The sequence below is a fragment of the Neolamprologus brichardi genome, chromosome 16, assembly GCF_056152115.1.
Source record: "Neolamprologus brichardi isolate AB-2024 chromosome 16, ASM5615211v1, whole genome shotgun sequence".
In the NCBI taxonomy this organism is placed as follows: domain Eukaryota; kingdom Metazoa; phylum Chordata; class Actinopteri; order Cichliformes; family Cichlidae; genus Neolamprologus; species Neolamprologus brichardi.
In genome coordinates, this window is record NC_142119.1 from 2,320,907 (window position 1) to 2,343,228 (window position 22,322).

At 42.4% G+C, this 22,322-nt stretch overlaps 3 protein-coding genes across 5 annotated transcripts in view; 2 read left to right on the plus strand and 1 right to left on the minus strand.

Moving 5' to 3' along the window:
- Positions 1 to 12,037, plus strand: part of lrrfip1a (leucine rich repeat (in FLII) interacting protein 1a) — a 52,168-nt gene extending 40,131 nt beyond the window's left edge. For 2 of the 3 annotated variants that reach the window (XM_087830120.1, XM_087830122.1), the window contains 7 exons: positions 145 to 216; positions 781 to 951; positions 3,121 to 3,213; positions 3,410 to 3,502; positions 3,675 to 3,767; positions 3,872 to 4,016; positions 5,560 to 9,534. In XM_087830120.1, coding sequence (XP_087686246.1) covers positions 145 to 216; positions 781 to 951; positions 3,121 to 3,213; positions 3,410 to 3,502; positions 3,675 to 3,767; positions 3,872 to 4,016; positions 5,560 to 8,762 — 3,870 coding nt within the window. In that variant the 3' untranslated portion in view covers positions 8,763 to 9,534. Of the gene's footprint in view, positions 1 to 144; positions 217 to 780; positions 952 to 3,120; positions 3,214 to 3,409; positions 3,503 to 3,674; positions 3,768 to 3,871; positions 4,017 to 5,559; positions 9,535 to 9,787; positions 9,838 to 10,001; positions 10,117 to 10,227; positions 10,308 to 10,871; positions 10,977 to 11,076 lie in introns of those variants that run through there. The other variant, XM_087830123.1, reaches the window with a different exon arrangement.
- Positions 12,038 to 13,112: 1,075 nt separating this feature from the next.
- On the minus strand, positions 13,113 to 16,699 carry tyw5 (tRNA-yW synthesizing protein 5). The gene is made up of 8 exons (XM_087829977.1): positions 16,405 to 16,699; positions 14,995 to 15,149; positions 14,741 to 14,810; positions 14,622 to 14,666; positions 14,381 to 14,518; positions 14,197 to 14,284; positions 13,770 to 13,886; positions 13,113 to 13,695 (listed from the first exon to the last, which is right to left on the minus strand). Exons 1-8 carry the CDS (start codon positions 16,483 to 16,485, stop codon positions 13,382 to 13,384), a joined length of 1,008 nt encoding a protein of 335 aa, XP_087686103.1. The 5' UTR covers positions 16,486 to 16,699; the 3' UTR covers positions 13,113 to 13,381.
- A 146-nt stretch (positions 16,700 to 16,845) lies between these two features.
- On the plus strand, positions 16,846 to 22,300 carry maip1 (matrix AAA peptidase interacting protein 1). Its single transcript, XM_087829978.1, has 5 exons — positions 16,846 to 17,587; positions 17,675 to 17,746; positions 19,233 to 19,359; positions 20,767 to 20,914; positions 20,997 to 22,300. Exons 1-5 carry the CDS (start codon positions 17,219 to 17,221, stop codon positions 21,073 to 21,075), a joined length of 795 nt encoding a protein of 264 aa, XP_087686104.1. The 5' UTR covers positions 16,846 to 17,218; the 3' UTR covers positions 21,076 to 22,300.
- The last annotated feature ends 22 nt before the right edge of the window (positions 22,301 to 22,322 follow it).

Below are 22,322 nucleotides of genomic sequence, written 5' to 3' on the forward strand. Positions count from 1 at the left end.
TTACCGTTCTCGTTGTCTTTGCGAAGCTGTCCTCTCACGGTGTTAACTGTTCACCAAACTCTCTGCTTCACCTTCACTGCTACTGTCACGCTGTGCTTCTCTGCTCACCTCTGCTGCTGCTGCTGCTGCTGCACTCTTTACCAGGAGATTCACGAACTGAAGGATCAGATTCAGGAAGTGGAAGCCAAGTACACTCAGAACCTAAAAGAAGTCAAGGTATAAACCTGAGAGCCTTCCATACTGTTAACTAACTGGTTTGCCTCCCCTGACTTGAACTGGTTATTGTGGTTTTCTTTTTGCTTTTATGGCACACTGGGTTGAAATCCTTTCCTCTCAGGCTTCTGCTAATACAGATCAATAACTTGTGGAGAGAGTGTTCAATTCTTCCTCAATAAGTAGGAGTGAAAGGACAGTAATTAGCAGTCCTTTGATGTGGCTCAAATACATTGCATGCTGACTGACATCTGCATGTGGTCTTTCTTTCTTTTGATGTGTGCATGCATGTGTGCTTAATTTCATTTTCACTTACAGAAAGTACATCATTCACACTTTAATCTAAATTCATTAGTGCAGTTTTATTAACACCGTGCTGATTCATCAACCACAATCTCATGGAGTGTGACATAGTAAAATAAAAATAGTGTATATATAATGGTGCTAGCTGAACAGCACATGGTGAAGAAGAACCGGGTTCAGGGTGTGCCAGCCACCTGCTGTTACCGGTTGGAGGGTGATGAGCTAGCAAATGTGATATTCCTCTATCCTTTGTCAATGCATCAGGATGCGCTAGCAGAAGTGGAGGAGAAGTATCGTAAGGCCATGGTGTCGAACGCTCAGCTGGACAATGAGAAAAACAACCTGATGTACCAGGTGGACACGCTCAAAGACTCACTCATGGAGCTGGAGGAGCTGCTAACTGAGTCACGCCGAGAGCACGAGGAGAAAGTCAAGGTACGACAGACTGTCTTTAAAACTGCCATTAATATAAAGTGAAGAAGCACAGTATGTCATTTTTATGTTGGATCATAAAAAATTATTTATTCTGTACATTAGCGTGTCTTGGCTCGTGTGACATCTCCTGTCAAAGCCAATAAATTCTGTTTAGAGTATCAGCTGGCCTCCACAACGTCATAGCCATCTTCACTGAAGATCTCTTTAGTCTGCAGAGAACTACGTCACAAAATTAAGGATGTCAGCTGAAAATCTAGAACCAAAGCTTGCCGCAGTTTGAATGTTTTAGTTTCCCCAAAGCAGACATGTCTGAAAATAGACACGCAGAGAATCACTGCAAAAAAAGTAGACTGCATATCCAAAAAATATCTACATAGCTTCCACGTCTGGAAAGTGAATCAGTGCAAATCCCAAGTACAGGCACAGGGGCAATGTTCCCTCTAATGTTTCATGTGTCTGAACACACAAACTCCCTGAGCGTCCCTTAGACCACTGTGAGCAACAGCAGACGTGTGCACTGTGGTCACGCCAGCATCGAATCATCCAAGTTACATGTTTATTAAAATAATCAAATTACAGCATTTATGTCAGACTACTTTTAATTAACTGCTTTAGCCCACTTACAATGAAAATTAAAAAATCTCGTTCATGACCTGTGTAGCATGTTAACACTATTGGAAGTAAAAATAACTTCAGCTCACAAACACAACTTTTTTTTTTTTTTTAATAAAGCTCTGACTTGTATTATGAGTCTGTGGTCTGGGAGAGAGTCCTGTATCTGTCTGTCTGCAAAATACAGGAAATAATGAGCAATGTTGGGCAATTAATTATATAGTTACTTCTTCAAAAAAGTAACTGAGTTTTGCAAACAAAGTTTTTTGCAGCTGTTTACCTAAAAATGCAGCCAAGCCGTTTTTTTAAACAAACATTTCAAACTATTTACAGAACAATCAGCTGTTCTGCATCAAATCGGATGCCACACAAATTATTTGTGCCACAACAAAAAATAATTTCTGTCACTATGAGATAAAGGAGAACAAGAGCCTGATACCTGCAGGCCTGACAGCAGGAGATGTGTCACTGCTGTAACACCTGTAACATTCAGCACAACTAAACACCATGTTTTGATTGGTCGACATGGTACATTTTTCGACCAATAGGAAAGGGTGGGGGGTTTTGTTTTTGCTCACAGGCGGAGAGTGATTTCGAGCGTTTTCCTTATAAAACACAGTTTTTACTGTTTCTTCCCGCAGTAAATATAAACAACGACAGTATTCAGGAAGAAAACCAAACATTGCAGATATTTTATCATAACTCTGGTTTTACGTGGCCGATCAACACAATTTAAAAACTGGTGTAAAGTCCACACTTTGTCAGTTGTTCCGTCTGTCCTGCTCACATCTCCAAAGGTTGTACACATTGTCATTAACGTGACTTCACTCCTCATCAGCTGCTTTGCTAAAACACCGGTGTCGGCACATAAGGACGCTGTCATAGCCTGTCAACCACGTTGATTAGCTGCGTCTATACGAATGTGAATCACGTGATTGTCTAGGCTATGGGATAAGGTGGCATCGTTCTGATCCCATACTGGAGCAGCCAGTCACTGACTAACACTGCCAAACAGAATTGTTAACGATTTACTTAAATTTCGCTTCAGGTTAGATTTTTTTTTTTTGTGCACAACGCAAATTTTTTCTGTGCAGAGACCGTGCCAGCAGTGCGCAATTGTGCACGAGCGCAGCTTAGAGGGAACATTGCACAAGGGGACATCTGTTATCTAAAGTCTATGTATCAAACAAGGCTCTGACATCCTAACTTCTAATAAGAAGCAGTACAAAGGTTTCTCCTGGACAACCCAGCATCTAACAAGCTTCATATAACCCTTATGCACCGAGTGTTTTAAAGAGGTTTGAAACAGAAGTGAGGCTGTACAGTCAGACAAGGAAATCATAACTGAGCTTCATTGCTTTTTATTACACCAAAGCAGAGCTGATAAGGTTGCATTAGGACATATGAGACATGTGTATTGTCAGCTCATTAAATCAGTATTGGTATAATACTAAAAAAGTAATAAAGGTGTTGAAATTCCCAAAAGCAGCTGTGCTGTAATGTTTTTGTGCCCTCTGTCAGTTATTTGGCTGTTAAACTAAATCTTGCTCCCTACAGGAATACGAGCGAGAGAAGTATGCCCACAGCGTGCTTCAGTTCCAGTTCAATGAAATGAAAGAGACGCTAAAGCAAAGTGAAGAGCTCCTAAACGTGAGTATCACCCACTCACTATGAGTGTGAAGCGTTTTGCAGATTTCCATATTTAAAAAAAAAAAGTCTTAGTCACACAGAGAGGCAGCGTGTTGGGGTGCTTTTCACAGCTTTTCCTTCTTTTCCCGCACAGTTGATACCTGCTCTGCTTTACTTTCATTCTTTTACACCTTTGCTTTCCTTTCCTGCTGTTTAGGAGATCCGTCAGCTGCGTTTGAAACAGGAGGGTTTTGTTAGAGAAATAACTGATCTGCAGGAGACGGTGGAGTGGAAGGATAAAAAAATTGGGGTATGGCCAATGAGCCAGCAGTTTTTCATTTAATCATATCCAGCTTACTGACATGAAATCAGTATCTTCTTTGCATCACCCTGAATGCCTGTTTTTACTTGTTTTCACTTCTTGCACACTTTTAACTTTGTTTTGCACTCTGCAACACTTTTGGGTGGGTGGCTCTGCTCAGGCCTTAGAGCGACAGAAAGAATATACAGATGCAATCCGAATTGAGCGCGATGAGCTCAGAGAAGAAGCCGTGAAGCTGAAAGATATTCTGAAGGTACTCAGTGTGTGGAGAAAAAAAAAACCCACTGTAAGCTTTAGTTGTTTGGGAATTGCTGTTCTGGTGCTTTCCGATGCTAACAATTTATTCTAACTGTGCAGAAACATGGAATAGTGTTGGGACCTGATCTGAGCATCAATGGGGATGTTGATGTGGCAGAAGCTGATGAGTCCTCCAGTGTAAACCCTGCTTCCCAACCAGCTCAGGAGTCACAGACGACCCCCGCAGAGGGGAACAGCATGCTCGGTAAAACCCACTATGGAATTAAAAACTTCCTTTCTTCTTACTGCATGGCTCGGCGTACAACTGATGCAAGAGTCTCATTCCAAAACAGTAGTAACGATGAAATAGAACATGTTTTTCTACTGTTGGAGTTTCCTGTCAGATTTTGGAGTGAACTCTTCAATTCCCAGCTTCATGCGTCATATATCACTTAGACTCTGATTTGCACCGATCTGTTAAGGATAAGCTTGGTGATCCTCTGTATTTTTCTGGTAAAAAGGAAAAACTAGTTCACTAATCGAGCCTTCATCAGTTACTCACTGTCCAGAAGCGTTAGTCCTTAAAAAGACTAAAACCATTAACCATCAATATATATTTTTATAACATAAATTTCCATCGTTGTCCATTAACTATTTAAAACACGTTCATGTACCACACAGTTGTGTCAGAGTGCATGCTCTGTCTGTGGACGCTATAAAAGATGTGCACTGGTTTGACTGGAGCAAATATGAGAAATTTTATTTTAAGTTTAAGTTTGGCCTTTTTTTAAAATCTTTCACTAAAAAGAGACATACTTCTTCAGGATACTGGAGCGCTAAGTCATCAGCTAACACTAGAAACTTAGCACAAAACATCACACACAGGCCTGCTGTTTAGTGCCAAGTTGAATATTAGATGAAGTACTAGAATTTCAGTTATAAAAACTAGAGCACGAGCTTACTTCTTAGATGGATTTTAAGACTCAGCAAGCCATATGAGTTTTATTTTTAGTGACCTGAATTAGCTGAGGTAAGCCCTAGCAGCTACAGCCGCATGCGTCTGCGTCACCCTGTCGATGAGAGTGGCCACGCCCCTAATAATGCAAACTTTAAGCCTTAATCCAAGTTCAAGTTAGTTAATTTAAGAAATTCAGCCTTCATTCAGTTGTTATAAAGGGATAAATTAGTACCAGTCTGTAAACACGTTTCTCTTCTTCTGCAAAGTTTTGCACATTATCGGCTAAAGTGAAGTCAGACTGTAGTGGGAGACAGGCCGACATATTACTGAGAAGCAACTAGAAACATAACGAGAATCACCTCTAAGCTTTTCCTTTAAAATATCATCCACTAACAGAGTTGCTTTTTCTATATCATCTTCCATTACTAATGCTTGGCTTTCATGTAACTCTTGCACCTCAGTCACTTTCACCAGAAACACATAAGTGTTGAATCACGACTAACTTTGTTAATGCGGCTGGTGTTGGTGTGTAAATCCTGATGCATCCTACAGTGAGAGGGTTCTTAAAAGTCAACATCTGGTGTGTGTAGCGAAAATTCAGTTGGAGTACTCCCTTCTTCTTTTCTCTTACATACTCGGGATCTGCAGCCTTATTTTGATTTTCTGCCTTTCTTCTTCTGCTTCCTGGTCATCTTGGCGCTCTGCTTCTCTTTCTGGCCTTTGAATCAGCCAGGTTTTCTGCCTTACGTTGACTTCTGCTGATGCGCTTCCCGATGAAGTGTTGAAAGTCTTGTCTTAAGCCTACACTTTTTTGGCCTTCCATCACCGTATGCTCTTCATGATCTCCCAGGCAACACAGAGGAGACTGAGTTGAGAAGTAGCAGAGAAGAGGAAGAAGTGGGTCCAGAGCAGCAACAAGAAATGCACGAGAAAGCCAAAGAGAATCATATGAGCTCTGATCTTCTCTGTAATGATGCTGATGTTTCCACACTGAAAACATCCAGTGAAGAACAGCCTCAAGAAGAACAAGAGACATGCTTACCTGCAGAGAACAACAACACTGGAGAAAATGGTCTCAGTGAGGACTTAAATGCAGAAATCAGTGACTCTCCTGGTACAGAACCCAGTAGCTTTGAGCTGAAAGAGATTGTAACAAGTCCTGATGTTCCAGAAACAGAAATGTCTGAGGAGGCTAATTTAAAAGAGACGAGTAGTCTAAATGTAGTCGAGACAGATGCCAAAAGTGTTAGTGTTGACACCAGTGAGGTGCAAGACAGCAAACAGGAAGCTGTTGAGAAAAGTAGTTTGACAAGTACTGAATTATGTCCCCAACAAAAAGTTGCAGATGTTGCTCCAAAAGAAAATTTAACCGATGAATCCGTTCCAACTGCTTCCAACATTGAAGCTCAACCTGAGCCTGAAAATGCAGAAGAGGCAGAGATTGATGAGGCAGAGGAAACGCCCAGTAAATCTCAGCCTCAGGGTACTCCTGCTTCAGGGAAAAAGAAGAAAAAGAAGAAGAGAGGCAAAAAGAAAGGAGGGACTCAAGACGACAAGACCAAACAGAAAAATGAAACGGCGAATGAAAAGAAAAAAGACAAAGAACCAGCGGGAAGTAATGGTGGATCTGCTGCCGAACTTACTGTCGATGGCTCTGTCACTCAAACCTTTAAGGAATCAAAGATGGATCGAGTCAAGGAAGAGCAGGACAACCAAGAAACTGAGGAAGTCAATGCAGTGGAGCTGATCGAATCCAGTAAATGTAAAGAACAAACTGTTTCAAATGAGTGCCATGAAGAAGAAACTTTGGAAACCAACACAGTAGAAGAAGCAGAAATGGTAGTAACTACTCAGGCCATTTGTGAAGCCCAAAAAGAAGTAACAGTGGATCATGTTAAGGATGAACCGAACCAGGAACAAACTTTAGAAACAAAGGCCACAGATACAGTAGAGGCAGAGGAACCTACTCAAAGTTTGTCTCATGCAGAAATTTTTGTGGAAACTGAAAAAGACTCCAAAATTGATGATGAAGACACCAAACAAACTTTAGAAACCAACAAGATAGAAGAAATGGAAGAAGTATCACCTGCTGAAAACCCTTGTCAAACAGAAACTCTCAGCAAAGTAATAGTGGATGATGTTACAGAGGAACAGAATGAGGAACAAACTTTGGAAATAGAGACTGACAGGGCAGTAGAGACGGAAGAACCCACTGAAAGTTCTTCTCATTTGGAAACCATCAAGGAATCAATAGAAACAGATTCCAAAGAGGGTGATCAAGAGGAGAAACCAACTTTGGAAGTAGAGACATTAGAAGAAGTGGAATCTGTGACCTGTATTGAAAACAGTGAAACTCCCAGTGAAACAATAGCAAATCACATTACAGAAGAACAGAATGATGAAGAAACTTTGGAAACAGAGACTGTAGAATCAGTAGAGGCACTGAAAAGGGTTGAAACTCTTGAAGAATCCAGGACAGATTCTGAAAAAGATGAACGAGACCACAAGCAAACCTTTGAAACAGAGAAAGTACCGGAAATGGAAACGGCAGCAAATCCTGACGCAGAGGCCAACATCTGTACAGCCGAACTCAACTCCAACTCCAACAGTGCAGAAGGGACTGATGGCCTTGACAAAGAGTGTACGTCCAGTGTAGATGATCCTGAAAGGGTCGGTATCTCAACTGATGGTGATGTCATCCATACTGATCAAACAGAAGAGAAAGTAGAGTCTGCTGATGACAGGAAATCTGACAGCACGTCTAACAACACTGAAAACAGCCATGAAACGAGCAGCAACACTGAAGGAGAATCACACGTTGCAACCAATGGTGACATTGCTGCCAATGACTCAGAGTCTACTTCTGAGAGTAAAGACGACACATTCATCCTGCCACCGTCTGCTGATGACTCCCCTATTGGTGTCGAAGGTTCATCTGACATGGAGCCATCCGAAGTTATAAACTCGGGTACAGATGACTCTCCCACCGACGTTACCAGCGAGGTTCCTGAGGAGTCCGCTGATGGGGAGTCAAGAGCAGAGACTGAACAAGAATGTCCTCCTGCCATTGTCACATCTCCACGTCAGGATGGTGATAATTCAGAAAACAAAAATCTGGAAGAACCCAAAGATTTAGTTAATCCAGATGAAAAAAGCAACAGTTGTGATGGTGCATCATCAACAGAAAGCCCTGAAGCCTTAAGCACTGAGACTGTAGTGCAGGACGAAGAACTAAAGGTCAGTGCTGCTGTCGTGTTAGATACACCACAGGCTCCAAAAGAAGCTACTGAAACTGGTTCTTCAGCTGATCTGGAATCGGCTGTCGTGGAAGATCCGCAGCATAAAAACGATGAACATGAGGAAGCGTCATCCTTGTCAACTGAGCAACCGCGTGCATCCAACAAAGACCAATCTGAAAATAATAATCAGTTGGAGAGTGAAGGGGAAGAGGATGAGGAAGATGAAGGGCAGTCTTTTGATTTTGATGACATGGATATCGAAGCAGCTGAAGAATCGACTCGTTCCCAAAATCCAGAGCAGGAAGAAGTTGATGAGGGAGTTGAATTAACAGCAGATGAAACCAACGATGGGCTGTGCCAAAGTAATGCCGAGTCAAATGAAAACAAGCCAGCTGAAGGCAATGATGGAGGCAACCAGGCAGATAAAGACCCAGATATGGTGCCTCAAGAAGACCAGAACTCTGTGGCTCATGAGGAAGCTACCTCAGAAAAGGTGGAAAATGTGTGTGAAGAAGGGAAAAACACACATAAAGAAGAAGCTGGTGAAGAAGACCAGCCAGGCAAAGCTTCAGAGGAAGTCTCGAGCACTGGAGCGCTGGGAGCTGTTGCAGAGAACATTAACCAGACCGTGTCTTCATCAGTAGAGGCAGGGATAGATGTGGTCAAGAATGCATTGCAGGGTGAAGATGCGGATTTACCAAATAGTGCAGACGAAGCGGGCAGCAATAAAGGGGCAGCACAGTCAGGGAAGGAGTCAAAGAAGAGTGGAAAGAAAGGCAAAGGAAAGGGCAAAGAGGAATGTAAGATGTCGTAGTCTACAGATGTGCTTAACATGTCTTTACTATTATTTTACTGATGTTTAGAAAGCGGTTTAAACCTCAAAGCACTTTGATTCTTTCCAAATAAATATTGATGTAAGTTTGTATATTTTCTTAATCTCTTTTCATTGAGGTCATTTGTGCAAACAAACAAAACAATTTGTGGAAAGATGAAATTCTAAACTGTAAGGTAACTGTAGGTTTATACACATGGGCCATGATGCACTCGATATAACAGGTAACATTCATTCACATATTGATGCACATTTATTTTGCTGCTTGTACCATGTCACACATCTCTGATTATATTGCTCTCCAACGGTTCTGCTACAGCATCTTTGCATCTTGGTGCAATTTCCATCATCTACTTATGTCATGAGTCCACAACAAAAATAAATAGTAATGGGTAATTGTTATTAAGACTTAAGCTAACAAGCTCGAATATGTTCTGTCCCTCATGTCAGTGTTTAAATGAGTTTAAAGCCATTTTTGCTTTCACGAACTCTGCACAGAACATGTATGTTAATGTTTCTTTTTTTATTGCACTAAATGGAAAACAACTTTGAAATGCTAATAAACACCCTGCTGTTACCTGTTTGAAATGTTGCTCTAAATAAATGTTTTTAATGACATTATTTTTAATTAGATATGTTCATTCTTCACATTTACACCTAAATATCATTTTTCTAGCTCATTGTGTGTTGTCATGCAGTGTGACTATAGTCCAGGAAGCTGTGTGCTCTTGCACTGACCCCTCCTCTCCACAGTTTGTGCATGCTAACATCCCCCCTCCCATCCCTCACACACCGCTCCATCACGCCCTTATTGGATGCCTGCTCTGTTGCATGCATCAACCCCAGCCCCCTCCCTATCATCTCTCCGGGTCCTCCCACCCCTGGTATGTGATCTTATTTTCCTTTTTAAGATGGAACAAAGTCGTTGTAATTATTAGACAGTTGCAAATATGCTGCGATTCTTTTTTCCTTTTTTTTTTAACCTAAAATATGTGCTTTAATTCCAGAGATTCGCCTGAGGAAACTGGTGGATGAGCGTGAGAAAATGATAGAGCAGGTAAGCAGGTTTATATCATCTATCTGTCACATCTGTATGAATCTTACTTCTCCAGTTGCACCAGCGCCTCCGGTGTCTTGTTTTAAATTCATCGTTTGTTTTGTACTTTTTAAAATTGTTTTTAAAAGATTTGACTGGTGAGTCTTTTGGTGTCTCTATTACAGGTAAAGAAACTAAAAGCCCAGTTGGAACAGAAAACGCAGAAGAACGGCACAGACAGCAGCCCAGACGCTGAAATTATTGAAAATGGAAACGATCCAAACATAATGGAATTACAGAGTAAGTCAAATAAATCAGAAACAGCCTGCTAGTTTTTAAGTTCGTGTCTGTGATTTAAAAAAATAAATAAATAAAAAAAAATAAAATTAAATCTTTTTAAATTCCTTCTAGGAGACTCCAACAGGCAGATGAGCGAGTTGAAGTTCAAACTCGTGAAGGCAGAGCAGGAAGCGACGGCGTTAGAACAAAATGTAAGCAGATAAAAATTATTAAATACACTGTGTGTGTTTTATTTTGAAATTTCAGTCACTGCTAATCAGCTAACTCATTTATCTCTCCCTGCATGCAGGGCAGGTCTGTGTTTAAAGGCCCTCAGTGTCAGATGGCTCTTTGTGATTCTTTGGTTCTCTGGTCAGACCCCAGCTCCTTATTCTGCTCTCCATCTAGATGTAGCATTGGATTAACAAATTCTCCACCTGTATGTGGGGTTCCTGTTGGGGAGCTGAAGCTCACCATCTGCAGTTTAAATCTCACTGGAGAGGGAGCTGAACCAGTAAAACAATGAACTAACCAGTCTGACAAACACAAGATGAAATGAGCCGGGGCTTCTGCTTAGCAGTAGCTGGATCTTGAAAGTAAAAGTTGAAAGCTTGTGTGTCAAAACATTTCAGACTTAATCTCTCAAGCATATTTTAATTGGCTTTTCAAGTACGGAGTGTCAAAGTTTTTAAATTTTCAAAATAAAATGCTCGCTTTTAGCACCTTTAAAGACTTAAATGCTGAGCTTTAAATCATGGATTTTCTTTGTTATGCAGGTGACCAGACTCGAGGGTCAGGTGACGCGCTACAAGTCTGCTGCCGAGAACGCTGAAAAAATTGAGGACGACCTGAAGGCCGAGAAACGGAAACTCCAGAGAGAGGTAGAGTATCGTTTTCTCACCCCAGAATTACAAGCTGGATAATCTAAGAGGCTCTAATTCAAAGGTAATCTGTTCTCTTTCCTCCTGTTCAACCCAACAGCTGCGATCGGCACTGGACAAGATCGAGGAGCTCGAGTCCAACAACAGCCACCTTTCTAAAAGACTGGAGAAGATGAAGTCCAGCCGCGGCATGGCGCAGACTCCATAGCACCAACTGCACGCAGCAGCTTCATCGTGATTTTAACCAAAAACTGGCTTAAAAAGGGAATCATCCTTTCAGCTGCCTAATAGCAACTTTAATAAAACACAAAAAAATCACACAGTTATCCACAGAGTAGAGAACACCAACAAGCCATGTGCCATTTCTTTGTTTTCTTTCCGATGAGTGTTTTTCGTAGCATCGTGCTCACACCCAGAAAGTACCTGAAGGAACTGAGGGGTGCGCCCGTTCGTGTACTTTCATTGTGACTGTGGCTGAACCAGAACCGGGCCCACAAAATGTTGCGCTTCCTCCCCCAACTCTCTGCTGCTCTTCACCGAGACGTTTCTTCTCCTAACTCAAACGGAGGGAAGAGACATTCAGGACGGTGCACGGCGCCGTTAGCCACGGCTCAGACTGTTACCTTCAGCTTCCTGTTGTTTTTTTTTCTTTTTGCATCCAAAGCCAAACTAGTTTTAAATGAGGTTAAAGTCTGGGTGTTTGTCAACTATGCAAGATGGTTTTTGGAGCACCTCAAACATGATCTGATCAGTCAGAACATTTTTGGAGTTTTCACATAGCCAGCCGTTTACTGAAAGTTTTTGCCCACAGCGTGTATCCGTCTCCTGGGAAATCTCGGAGCTTTTTCCTGCTTCACGTAGTCGGTCACTGGTTGGCTCTTGTGCACTCACGTAAACGCTGAGACTTACTGACGAAATGTGACGACAGGGACTCACAAAGCGGTGTTAGCAGGAGATACAGAGCACACTGGGGAGATGCTGCTTCACTGTTTACAGAGCTTTAAACTGTTTGTAAGGAAGCAAAGAACTGTAACCTTCGTGCAATAAAAAATCAAACTGAACTATTTGCTGTTTTTCTATTTAGATGTGCTTTTAACGCACTGGTCGATCACAGGCCTGCCAGATGATACTGAACGTTGCATCAAAATCTGTACTTTTCCTTGTTAAGTCCATCAGTTTTGACATCTTCAACACCACTGACTGAAATTCAGCTTCACACCATAACAGAGCCTCCACCATGTTTTATATTCCTTCAGAACGGCTCCTTAACAGCGACCTGTCCACTGAGAGCATTTCTGACCAGGCTTCAGTGGAAACTCTGGACTTTCAGCTGATGCATCTCTCACGTCCTGTGTCAGGTGTTTGCTGGATTTGTTCCTGTTTTTTTTAAAAACATGATTTTCAGATACTGTTCATCTGCTACATATAGGTCTTTAGGCCTGCCACTTCTTTTGTCAAGTTTCTTCAAATTCGTAAGGACACACTGCACACCATACTGAAATATGCCAAGTTTTTGGCTAATAGCTTGAGAATCACCTTGTCGGTGCAAAAACACCATTTTTCTGTTAACCTGTTGTCTTTGGCATCTTTTGTGACAGGCTGCGAGTAAAAGAGTACCTAAAGATAAAATACAACTTCCTGTTGGCACAATACCGGTTAATCTCTTTAGCTAGGTGCCTACCATTAATTGTCCTAAATAACAAATAATTCAAAAAATACTGGCCAACACTAGTTCTACCCCTCAGCCTCGTAGGAGATTAATACATCACCTTTTTCTAAAGTTATGATTTTTAGCAAAACCTTGAGGTTAAGGTCACTTAGATTCAAACTTGTCTGAGATTTTTAGTAGCTGCACCTATGGTGTCACTTTGAAGTTCGTACGTCATTTGGTTCTCACATTATCGCATTTGCAAACTTATGTGTCCGCTCGTCTGCCCGGCAGGTTGACAACGATACCTCGTCAGCCTTTTACAGCCAAAGGGTAATAATGGAAATGGTCAGGCAGTAGGACTGGACTGAAAATGAGTGAAAAAGCAGCCAAGCAAAGCTCTTAGACAGACCTTTAGAGGGCTGGAGGACCATTGTTCACACCCACTGCTTAGAAGCAAAATATTAATAATCGGCTCAAGACTTTTGCACAGTATTTTATCTCTCTTCATGTATCACCACAAACATGGTCAAGCTGTCAATCGCCATTCAGAAGTGGCCACACCCCTTTCCATTCAGTCTTTAAGCTTTATTAAAGGAATAAACAGGTGAGCTGCATCCATGTTTCCTCTGTGGACTGTCTCATTTTTCAGCTCCAATTTCATTTTTTTGTACACAACACACAGTCAAACTATCAACAGTCGACCTCCACGCTGAGCAAAGCAGTGCTGCTTTACTGGATTCACATGTCTCAGAACTCATCCAGGTTTAGTAAATGGACTGCTGGGTAATGTAGTCTCAGAGTTCTGCTCCGCGTCTGTTTTCCCGTCGCCGTACGTCCTCTTCTGAATGCGCTGAATCATGCGCCGCCCGTAGAAGTCCCGATACTCTGCTGGCAGTTCATCCAGAGTGTGAAGCGCCCTCTCCAGGGCCTGAAGTGCTCGCGTTGCAGCCACGGGGTCTTTGTTACCGTACGGATCCTTCTTGTCGTAGCTGTCTGCAGGTAGATGGCGCCAGAAGATATTAACGCCCACTCCAAACTGCAGAGCGAGCGTGTTGTGGAACCACAGAGCTGTGGAAAACAGGGACGCTGGGTTCAGTCGTGTTTCATGTTTGGCTGTAGGAGGAATGAAGCACTCCACCTACCGGGGATGAAAAGCAGATCTCCGGGCTCCAGCACGCACTCGTATCTCTTTGCTTTCACAAACTCAGGAAACCGCTTCAGATCGGGGGCGTCAATGTCCAAAACCTCTGACTTATCGCCTAGTGGGAAACAATGGGAAACACGCTGCTAACCAAGCTCATGCCTGTTGGTGGATAACTTTAACCTGCGTCTTCAAAAGCCAACATTTAGCAACCTGAATGCTAAACCAGTAGGTACTAATGTGTCCAAGAAGATCCTGCAGATATCTCCAAAAACGGGCAACTCGTAGAAGAATCATCTGCAAAACCTCTTCACGTGATTTTGGTGCTGACTGTCCCTTTACTAAGAGTGGACACAGTAGATGTGATACGTTTTCAGCGTTAAAACTAACAGGAAGTCCTGTTTGTTTGTTTTTTTACAGCCACTAACCTGACAGGTAGAGGTGCAAAGCATCCTGGGGGCTGTAGAGGACCACTCTCTTTGTCCCGGTCACCTGAGCTAGCAGGTTGTCCATCACCTAAAGAAACCAAAGTGCAAAAAACCAAGAAGAAGGGACCGTGCATGTTTAGAAAAATACACCGACAGTCCTGCAACAGCTGGCTGTGAAACTCACATCGTAGTGCGTCCACAGCTGCAGACCACAGGAGCTGATGCGGAACACGCTGGAGAAGAACTGCTCAGGTTCAAAGAAGTCAGGTGTGTGAAAGTCCTCCGCCAAGCCTGGGAACTGTTTGCTGAGCTCAGCCGGTTCCTGCAGGAGAGAAGAGAAAGCTCCTGTAGTCAGGACTTGCAATGTACACCCCAAAAAAGTCATCAGGCTCCATTCTTTGTGAGACTGAAAGTCTTCTTTGTACCTTTCGGACGTCCTCCCCAAGCGAACGAAGGTAGTAGCTCTCATCCTGAAACCAAACCCAGCAGTTTCTCATTAAAAGAATACATTTGTGTATTTTATTATGTGCTTTCTGATCCTCACCTCACACAGGAAGAAGTCAGAGTGTTTCTTCTCTGATGCTCTTCTCACAAATTCATTAAATGGCAGAGTCCTGTCAACGTGGAGCACATGACAGGTGTGGAGATTTACTGCTGTCTGTGTGTTTACATCTATCACTGTGAGGACGTTTTGGCTCTTTGTAGCTTTAAAGAGCTGTGTGACACTCAGAGCTGGTTTAATAAAATGCTCTATTCTTAAAAAGCAATACAAACTTGTGTGTGTGCACGTCAGCTTACTTGTAGGCAAAGTTCTTGTGAAGGAAATCCATCTGGGGCACCGTGGACACATGAATCTTCACCTCCTTGTCTCCTCCTTTTTCTCCAAGATAGTCAATTGTCCACTTCTCCAGGCAGGGACCCAGAGACACGCCTCTGAGAACAGCGGGTCGACGCTGCAGGGATAACAAACCCGAGGAGACACTTCACTCCAGTCTTTATCACTCATTTCAAATTAACGTGCCTACGATCCAAAAGTTAAGCAATTTATTTGACCCCCACTGGACAATTGAAGATAACACAGTCCAATAGCAATAAAACGTTTTTTTCTGTACCAACACGATGATCCTTTAAAGAGCTAATTGATAAAAATCGGCATATGTCAGCATGGTGTGCAGTGTGTCCTGAAAAAAAAAGAAAAAGTGGAGGACAAAAGAAGAGGCCGTTTCAGCGGCAGTTGCAGTACACAGTGTGTTAGGTGGATGAGTTGTACAGGGAGATGATCACGGGCAGGAATGATTTCCTGTGTCGTTCAGTGGTGCTTTGGACTAGACTGAAACTTCATCCAAAGTAGAGCTTTGGATGTCCTTCAAGAAACCTGGAGAACAATTTCTGAAGACTACTTAAAGACAGCTGCCAAAAAGAGTTCAGGCTGTATTTCAGAATAAAGGTGGTCACAAAAAAAATGTTAAATTTAAAGCTTGTTAGAATTATACAAACTCTGTTTTTGCCTTATAAAATGTGTTTCCGTGTGTGTATTTGAATAAATTGCTGTCTCTATTTGCCATGTTCTGGGCAAAATACAAAGAAATTAGGGATGGCTGAGACACTGCACAACACTGCATGAATAAAAACTTCCCTGATAGCAGTGAAGTATTAGTAACAAAGTCCAAGTTGATTGTTTTTACTGTGAAAGTTTTCCCGTTGTCTTGGATTGTGTCTGGAAAAGCTTCACACTTTTTCACAACCAAATTAAACCTCAGCCTAAACAATTTGTTAGCTTGAATGCTGAAGATCAGCTCTTTGATTTTAGGAGGGAGAGGAAGTGAAATATACTTTCTCAGGCTTCACATCCCTTCAGAATAAACGTCCTTTTACCTGGATTAGGATATAAATCATTCAAATTATCTCTAGCTGCAGCATTAAAGCAAAATACACGTAAATGAATAGATAATAATGATCCAATACATAATTCATGTGATTCTCCATAAGGAGCACTTTTAGTATTTTAAGAAATTTTTGATGTTAAAATGTGTTTATTTTTACTTTTATAGTGTATTTTCTGTGGCAATAAGAAGTGGCTGGATTCTTTTTATAAAGCAGGCTGTGGTGGAAAATTAAATATGTATGAGTGAGTGTGATGGTGCTCATGTGCTGCTGTCACTTTTTCCTGCGGCCCTGCCCTCGTGCAGTGAAGCACATCCGTCTCACCTGTGGATAAATGTTCCTCAGAAACACCTCTCTGTCTACTGCTGCGAAGACCGGCACAGGTATGTTCTCCTGGAGCTCCATTTAACATGATTTAACGTAGAAAGTCTTCAGTCAGTGATTGTAAACACTCACACTTGGTGTTACGTTATCAATGTTCCCCATAGAAACGAAAAATGACTGTAAAAGTTGGCTTTAAAAGAAAAGCGGGATAAACTTTAAATTATTCGTAATTGCTAGGCTTATTTTAATGATATTTTTAAAAAAAACTGCGTCACTGTGTGTTTTATGAATATCTGTTTGCAGGTTTTTCATGCGTGACGTGTTTCTAACCGGAAGATACAAGAGGGTGGACAAGAAAGCTTCGCCCAGAGCAGATATGGGGAAAGACCGTCCACTTCCTGTTAATTCCATTGTACATAAACTAGCTGCGGGTCAGCAGGAGGAGCAGCAGAGGACGCCCTCAGGCTGGTCCTTAATATAAATGATCATAAAACAGAAAAAGCCCATGTTTGTTTGTTTGTTTATTTTCACAAATATAGCATCAATAGTGTGTCTTACCCAAGATAAAAATGACGCTTATGTCCGTTAGCTTTTCTTACGGGAAGCCGATTTGCTCATAAAACGCTAGCATTTTGCTAATGCGTGCTGATTGGTCGGTTATTCCTCAGTAGTTTCAGTTTCCACGCGATAACTAAATATTAGAAAGGTCGGTAAGCCAAAGGAAAACGTCTACCCCGTTAAACTGACAATGTTGGCTACAAACGTCAGGTGCCTATCTAGCGAGCGCCCCCTATGAAGCCCCGAAGTTCAAAGAATGGCAGTTCTTCACTTTATCAGACGCTCTCTGGCTTCAGCAAACCTACGGAAAAAGATGGCGCTGCCCATGTTAAGAGGTTGTTTCAGGTTGCAGTCAACATTTAGCTTCAATCGCCTGTTTTTAAAAGAGCGTCTCGTCCTGAACCGGCTCGGTAACAGGCGACTACCTCCCTGTTCTCCCGCCGCTGTCGCGGCAGCGGTCCGTTGCTATAGCTCGGACCAGGGAGAGCAGAAGCACCAGAAGGTGGTGGTGGTCGGCATCCCGAACCCCTTCATCTGGTTCCGCACCCGGATTTACTACTTCCTCATCAGGACGTACTTCGACAAAGAGTTCAGTATAGAGGAGTTCACGGAGGGGGCGAAGCAGGTGAGTGGAAGGCTGAGCTGCAGAGCCCAGATTTCCTCCGTGCTGTGTGTTAATGTGTTATTAATGATGGTGTGCTGTTTTCTGCAGGCCTTCTCTCATGTTTCCAGGCTGCTGTCACAGTGCCAGTTTGAAGCCTTAGAGGGCCTCGTAGCTAAAGACGTGAGTACGCTAAATACACCTGCATCAGGCACAGATTCACTTGGTAACAGAGGAGAGGACCACAGGAAATGAGAGCATCGGTGGGCTGTTACAGAGCTTAAAGAAAATGTTGCTAAAGTAGCCTAAAAGTGCAAGAGCTTTAACGTTAATCTATTTAAAGTACCTGCAGTAAATTATGCAGGGTCGTTTAATGCACTAAAACAGGAGGAAGAACTGAAGATCGTCATTAGGAGTAACCAGGATTAGAAATGAGTACATCCGAGGGTCAGCTCAGGCTGGGCTGAGATGGTTTGGACATGTGCAGAGGGACAGTGGATATACTGGGCAAAGGATGTTGAATAAAGAATTGTCATGGATGTAGTGAAGGAGGACAAGAGGAGGGTTGGTGTGACAGAGGAGGATGTAGGATATGGGGTGAGGTGGATGCAGATCCATCTATTTGCTGTGGCAACACCGTTTGTGTTTACTGCACAGTGAACTTACCACATCAGACCGCCACAGCCAGTCTGAACCAGCTCTGGAAGTTAAAACGATCTCACAAAGGCTGGGCTGCGGCAGGCCCAGAGGAGGGCAATTCAGGAAATTACCACAATCGCCAAAAGATCGTGGCTGTCACTGAAGTGTGAAGGGCTGCCAGTCACCCTGCAATCACCCAGGTCTGATTACACTGCAGGAGGTCTGCCTCAACTGAGGGTATCTTGTGATAAAAGGCCGGGGTAAACACAACAGATGACGTGAGGTACTGTTGGAAACATACCCGAGTTGTCAGCACCATCACCCTATCAAGTCCTATTAAACAAACAGAGACACTATGGCAAAGTTCACTCCTGTTTCCTCTCTGGACAAATCTGCTTAGTTGTTGTTTCACTGGTTGGTGAAGTCCTGTTAAAGAGTATCGTGCTGAGGCATTTTTGTTTTCTCTGACTGAGGAAAACAAGGATAGTACATCTTCTCTGGGTAGTAAACGGTCGGTCACATGACCATAGGAGCATACCCTCCTCGAACATGACGACCATCACGCTTTATTCATAACTGAGACCGTGAACTCATCTGGAAATTACTGCTGTCACAGAGCGAGGTAACTAATCGCTGTGCAGACTTATTTACAGTCAGACAAGCAGAGCAATCGCCCCCTATTGGCCATCAAAAGGAATGCAGGTTTAAGGCTTAGCATTGGCTTCATTTTATTACACCTGTCCATCTTTTAGACTGTCTGCCAGTTTGTGTTTTGTGCTTCAGGCTAGAGAGCAGAGTAGCAGAAGGTTATGATCTATGAAGGAAACACAGCCTGCTAAGTGCTGCTAAAATACTTGAAAGTCAGGTCTAAATCACCTTGATAGACTCCAGAGTAAGACTAACTCCTGAGGTTCAGGGTTTTGCTACTAAATATGCAATAATCAGAACATCTGGCCTTGTTTTAAAAGATAAACGTAGGTTTTTAAACTGCTTTTTATTTTTGCTTGTTCTAAATTTCTAAACCATACAGCTGATTGGGAAGCTGGAGGAAAAGTGCAACCTGCTGCCTTCCGACTATAAGAAAGCACTGTCTGCAGAGCCCGATGAGATCATGTACACAACCCCCGGGGATGTGGGAATTTTCTACGATGACAACGGTAAGCATGAAGTGCTACAGACATCCAACCACCCACAACGCACCCCAAAGAAAGAAGCACTGAGAGGCCTTTTAAAGTTTTGATAAGTTGACTCCCCCTCGTGCTTCACAGTGGTTTGATCCAGTCCCAGATCACAGAGAGACAGATGCTGGAAAAGATGAGAAGCTCGGGTGTGGGGCGGGGGCTTCACGGTCACTTTGCTTTCTATTTTGGTGTCTTCTATTCCTATCAGCGCTGATGTGAGTGTCTTTTCTGACTTGCAGCAAGTCTGCAGACGTTAGTATAAATGTTTACGAGGATGTGATGATGTCACAGTTGGCGTGTGCAGCTGCGAATGCTGCGATCATAAACAAGGTTTAAAACTGGGGTGACGTGTTCCTTCCTTAAGATGAACATGCACCATGTTTGTTTTCACTTGGTACAACAAAGCCTCAAATAGTGTATTAGTCCACAGCTGAAAATAGTCCCCAGCAAACACAACCGTACTCTTTTTGTGGTTGTGGTGGACTGCTGAGTGCAGCGCCATGCTGTTTAAAAAAAGAATTGATTTTTGATGGGGTGCAGGAAGCTTTAAATACAGAAATAGATGTGTATACTTGTTAACTTGCACTCACTCACCCATCCAAATCAGTCACTTCCATGTCCACGGGTGTATAAAATCAAGCGCCTAGAATGGATTCGAGAGGGGGGAGCTCACGATCAGTGCTCTGAAATGGGTTTCATGGTCGAGCAGCTGTATTTGCTGTATTAGAGCAGGGGAGAGTTGTTCTCTGGAGTGATGGATGACACTTCTTCTTCGACACCTACCGCCAAACTCAGACTCATCCATCGGAATGATGGGGGAGTTTGGGTTTGGCGGCTGCCAGGTGACAGTACTTGTCTGACTGCATTGTACCAAGTGTAAAGTTTTGTGGAGGGGGGATTATGGTGTGGGGCTGTTTTTCAGGAGATGACCTCAGCCTTTTAGTTCAAGTGAAATCAACTCTTATTGCTGCAGCATACCAAGATGTTTTTGTCAATTTTATGCTCCCAACTTTGTGGGAAGGCACAGGCATGGCTCCTCCTGTTCCAACATGACTGCGCACAAGTGCAAACAGCGAGGTCTATAAAGACATGGATGAGCGAGTTTGGTGTGGAAGAACTTGACTGGCCTGCACACAGTCCTGACTTTGAGACTGTGAGCCAGGCCTTCCTGTGCAACAGCAGTATCTGAACTCACATATGTGCTTCTTGGAGAATGTCCAAGCCATGGGCCAACATATTAAACCCTATTGATTAAGAATGGGATGTAACCCAAGTTCATATGTGTGTGAAGGCAGACAGTGAATATTTTTGGCAACATAGTGTATATGTGCAATGAGATTTACCTGTATAAATAAAGTGGAAATGAACTGTTTACTTTTCCAGGTAGGAAGTTTGTCAGCATCTTGATGCGTTTCTGGTATCTAACGAGCGCGCGCCTTCCCGAAGACTCCATGGAGGGAACTCGTATCTTCCAGATGGCCATTGGAGAAGGAGAACCAGAAACTAAGAGACTGCTTACTGCAATTTATGAGTAAGTATCTTTTTTTTAATATTTCTGTGCATTTTTCAGTTACTTGGAGTCATTCTGATCTTTCCTTTTACCTCTCTGACAGATTCCAGAGGGAGTTTACTAAAGGAGTTCCTCCAGACTGGATCATCACCAGGATAGAGCACTCCAAGCTTTTAGACTGAGGTGGTGTTGAAAGAAAAATAGTCACAGCTCAAGATTATCCACACAGGGGGGAGTGAGACACAGCTCCTCAATGAAAAGGACTAAGTTGGATTTATCCACAATTTACTTAAGCAAAGACACAGGAGCCAATCACAGCCGCTCTACTAAATACCACCTTGGACTCCTGGTTTGTTTCATGACGTAGAAATTAGAGATTCAAGCCTGATTTGGCTTGTAACCCCTGCTCTCAAGAGTCGAACACTTTCAGGAAGAAAGTGTTATCTTCCAGTTAACAGTCATGTGATCCCAGATGGGTGGGGTCTTCAGACAGGTTAACAGCGACCAGCTGATTTGAAATGAATACATTGTGATGGTGCTGATGCGATAAATGTCTCCCAGCTCAATTTAACCTGAGTCTGACGAAGTGACTGAAACCTCTGAGATTTTTAAAATCTTTTTTCAGTCTTTGATCTGCTGCTGTGTATTCTCATATTTAAAAGCTTAACACATTATGAGATTAAACACTTCATGTGAAATCATTCCTTGAGAGAAAACACTCACTGTTTTTCAGAGAAGACCGACCGACGTCTGCTTCTGTAACCGTGGAGCTGCGATCAGGATGTACGTGGCATTTTTTTTGTTTTTGTTTTTTGTCTCTGATTTATTTCCTGACCTTTTGCCTTCAGGAGTTTTTGGAGTATGAACCTGCTGTACATGTGTCTCTGATGGGCAGCTTCACGAAGCTGCAGCAGACTCGGTTTTATTAAAGATCTGAGGAATGAAGTGTATGCTGCTCTTGTGCAGTTTATGACACGTTTGTTGTTATATATGATGACAGCGTGTTTGTGGATGTTCTAGGTTTTTAAAAAAAATGAAACTATTGGAGAGGGGTGTTTTTGTTTTGTTTTTTTAAGGAAAGACTACATTTCCAAAATTACAAAACTGAAACCTTTAAATAAGAAAAATCTAAAGTTTTTCTTAAAAATTTGTGATTTCAATCTCAGAATTAGTAAAACATTTTATTTTTCTAGATTGTTTTCATATATTTGTTATGATGTCTATAGATTTTAATTTAATTGTTAACATATTTTAAATTGTTCTGCTTCAAAAGTATAGCAGAGCTGATACAGTCCACACAGGCCAAGGACACTGTCACTAAAGCAAGCAGGCAAGAATAATTTGTATTGCGTTCACTTTACTGAAAACAAAACAAAAACCCTGTATGAGCCACAGTGAATTTATAAAGTACTGCACCTGAAACATTCTC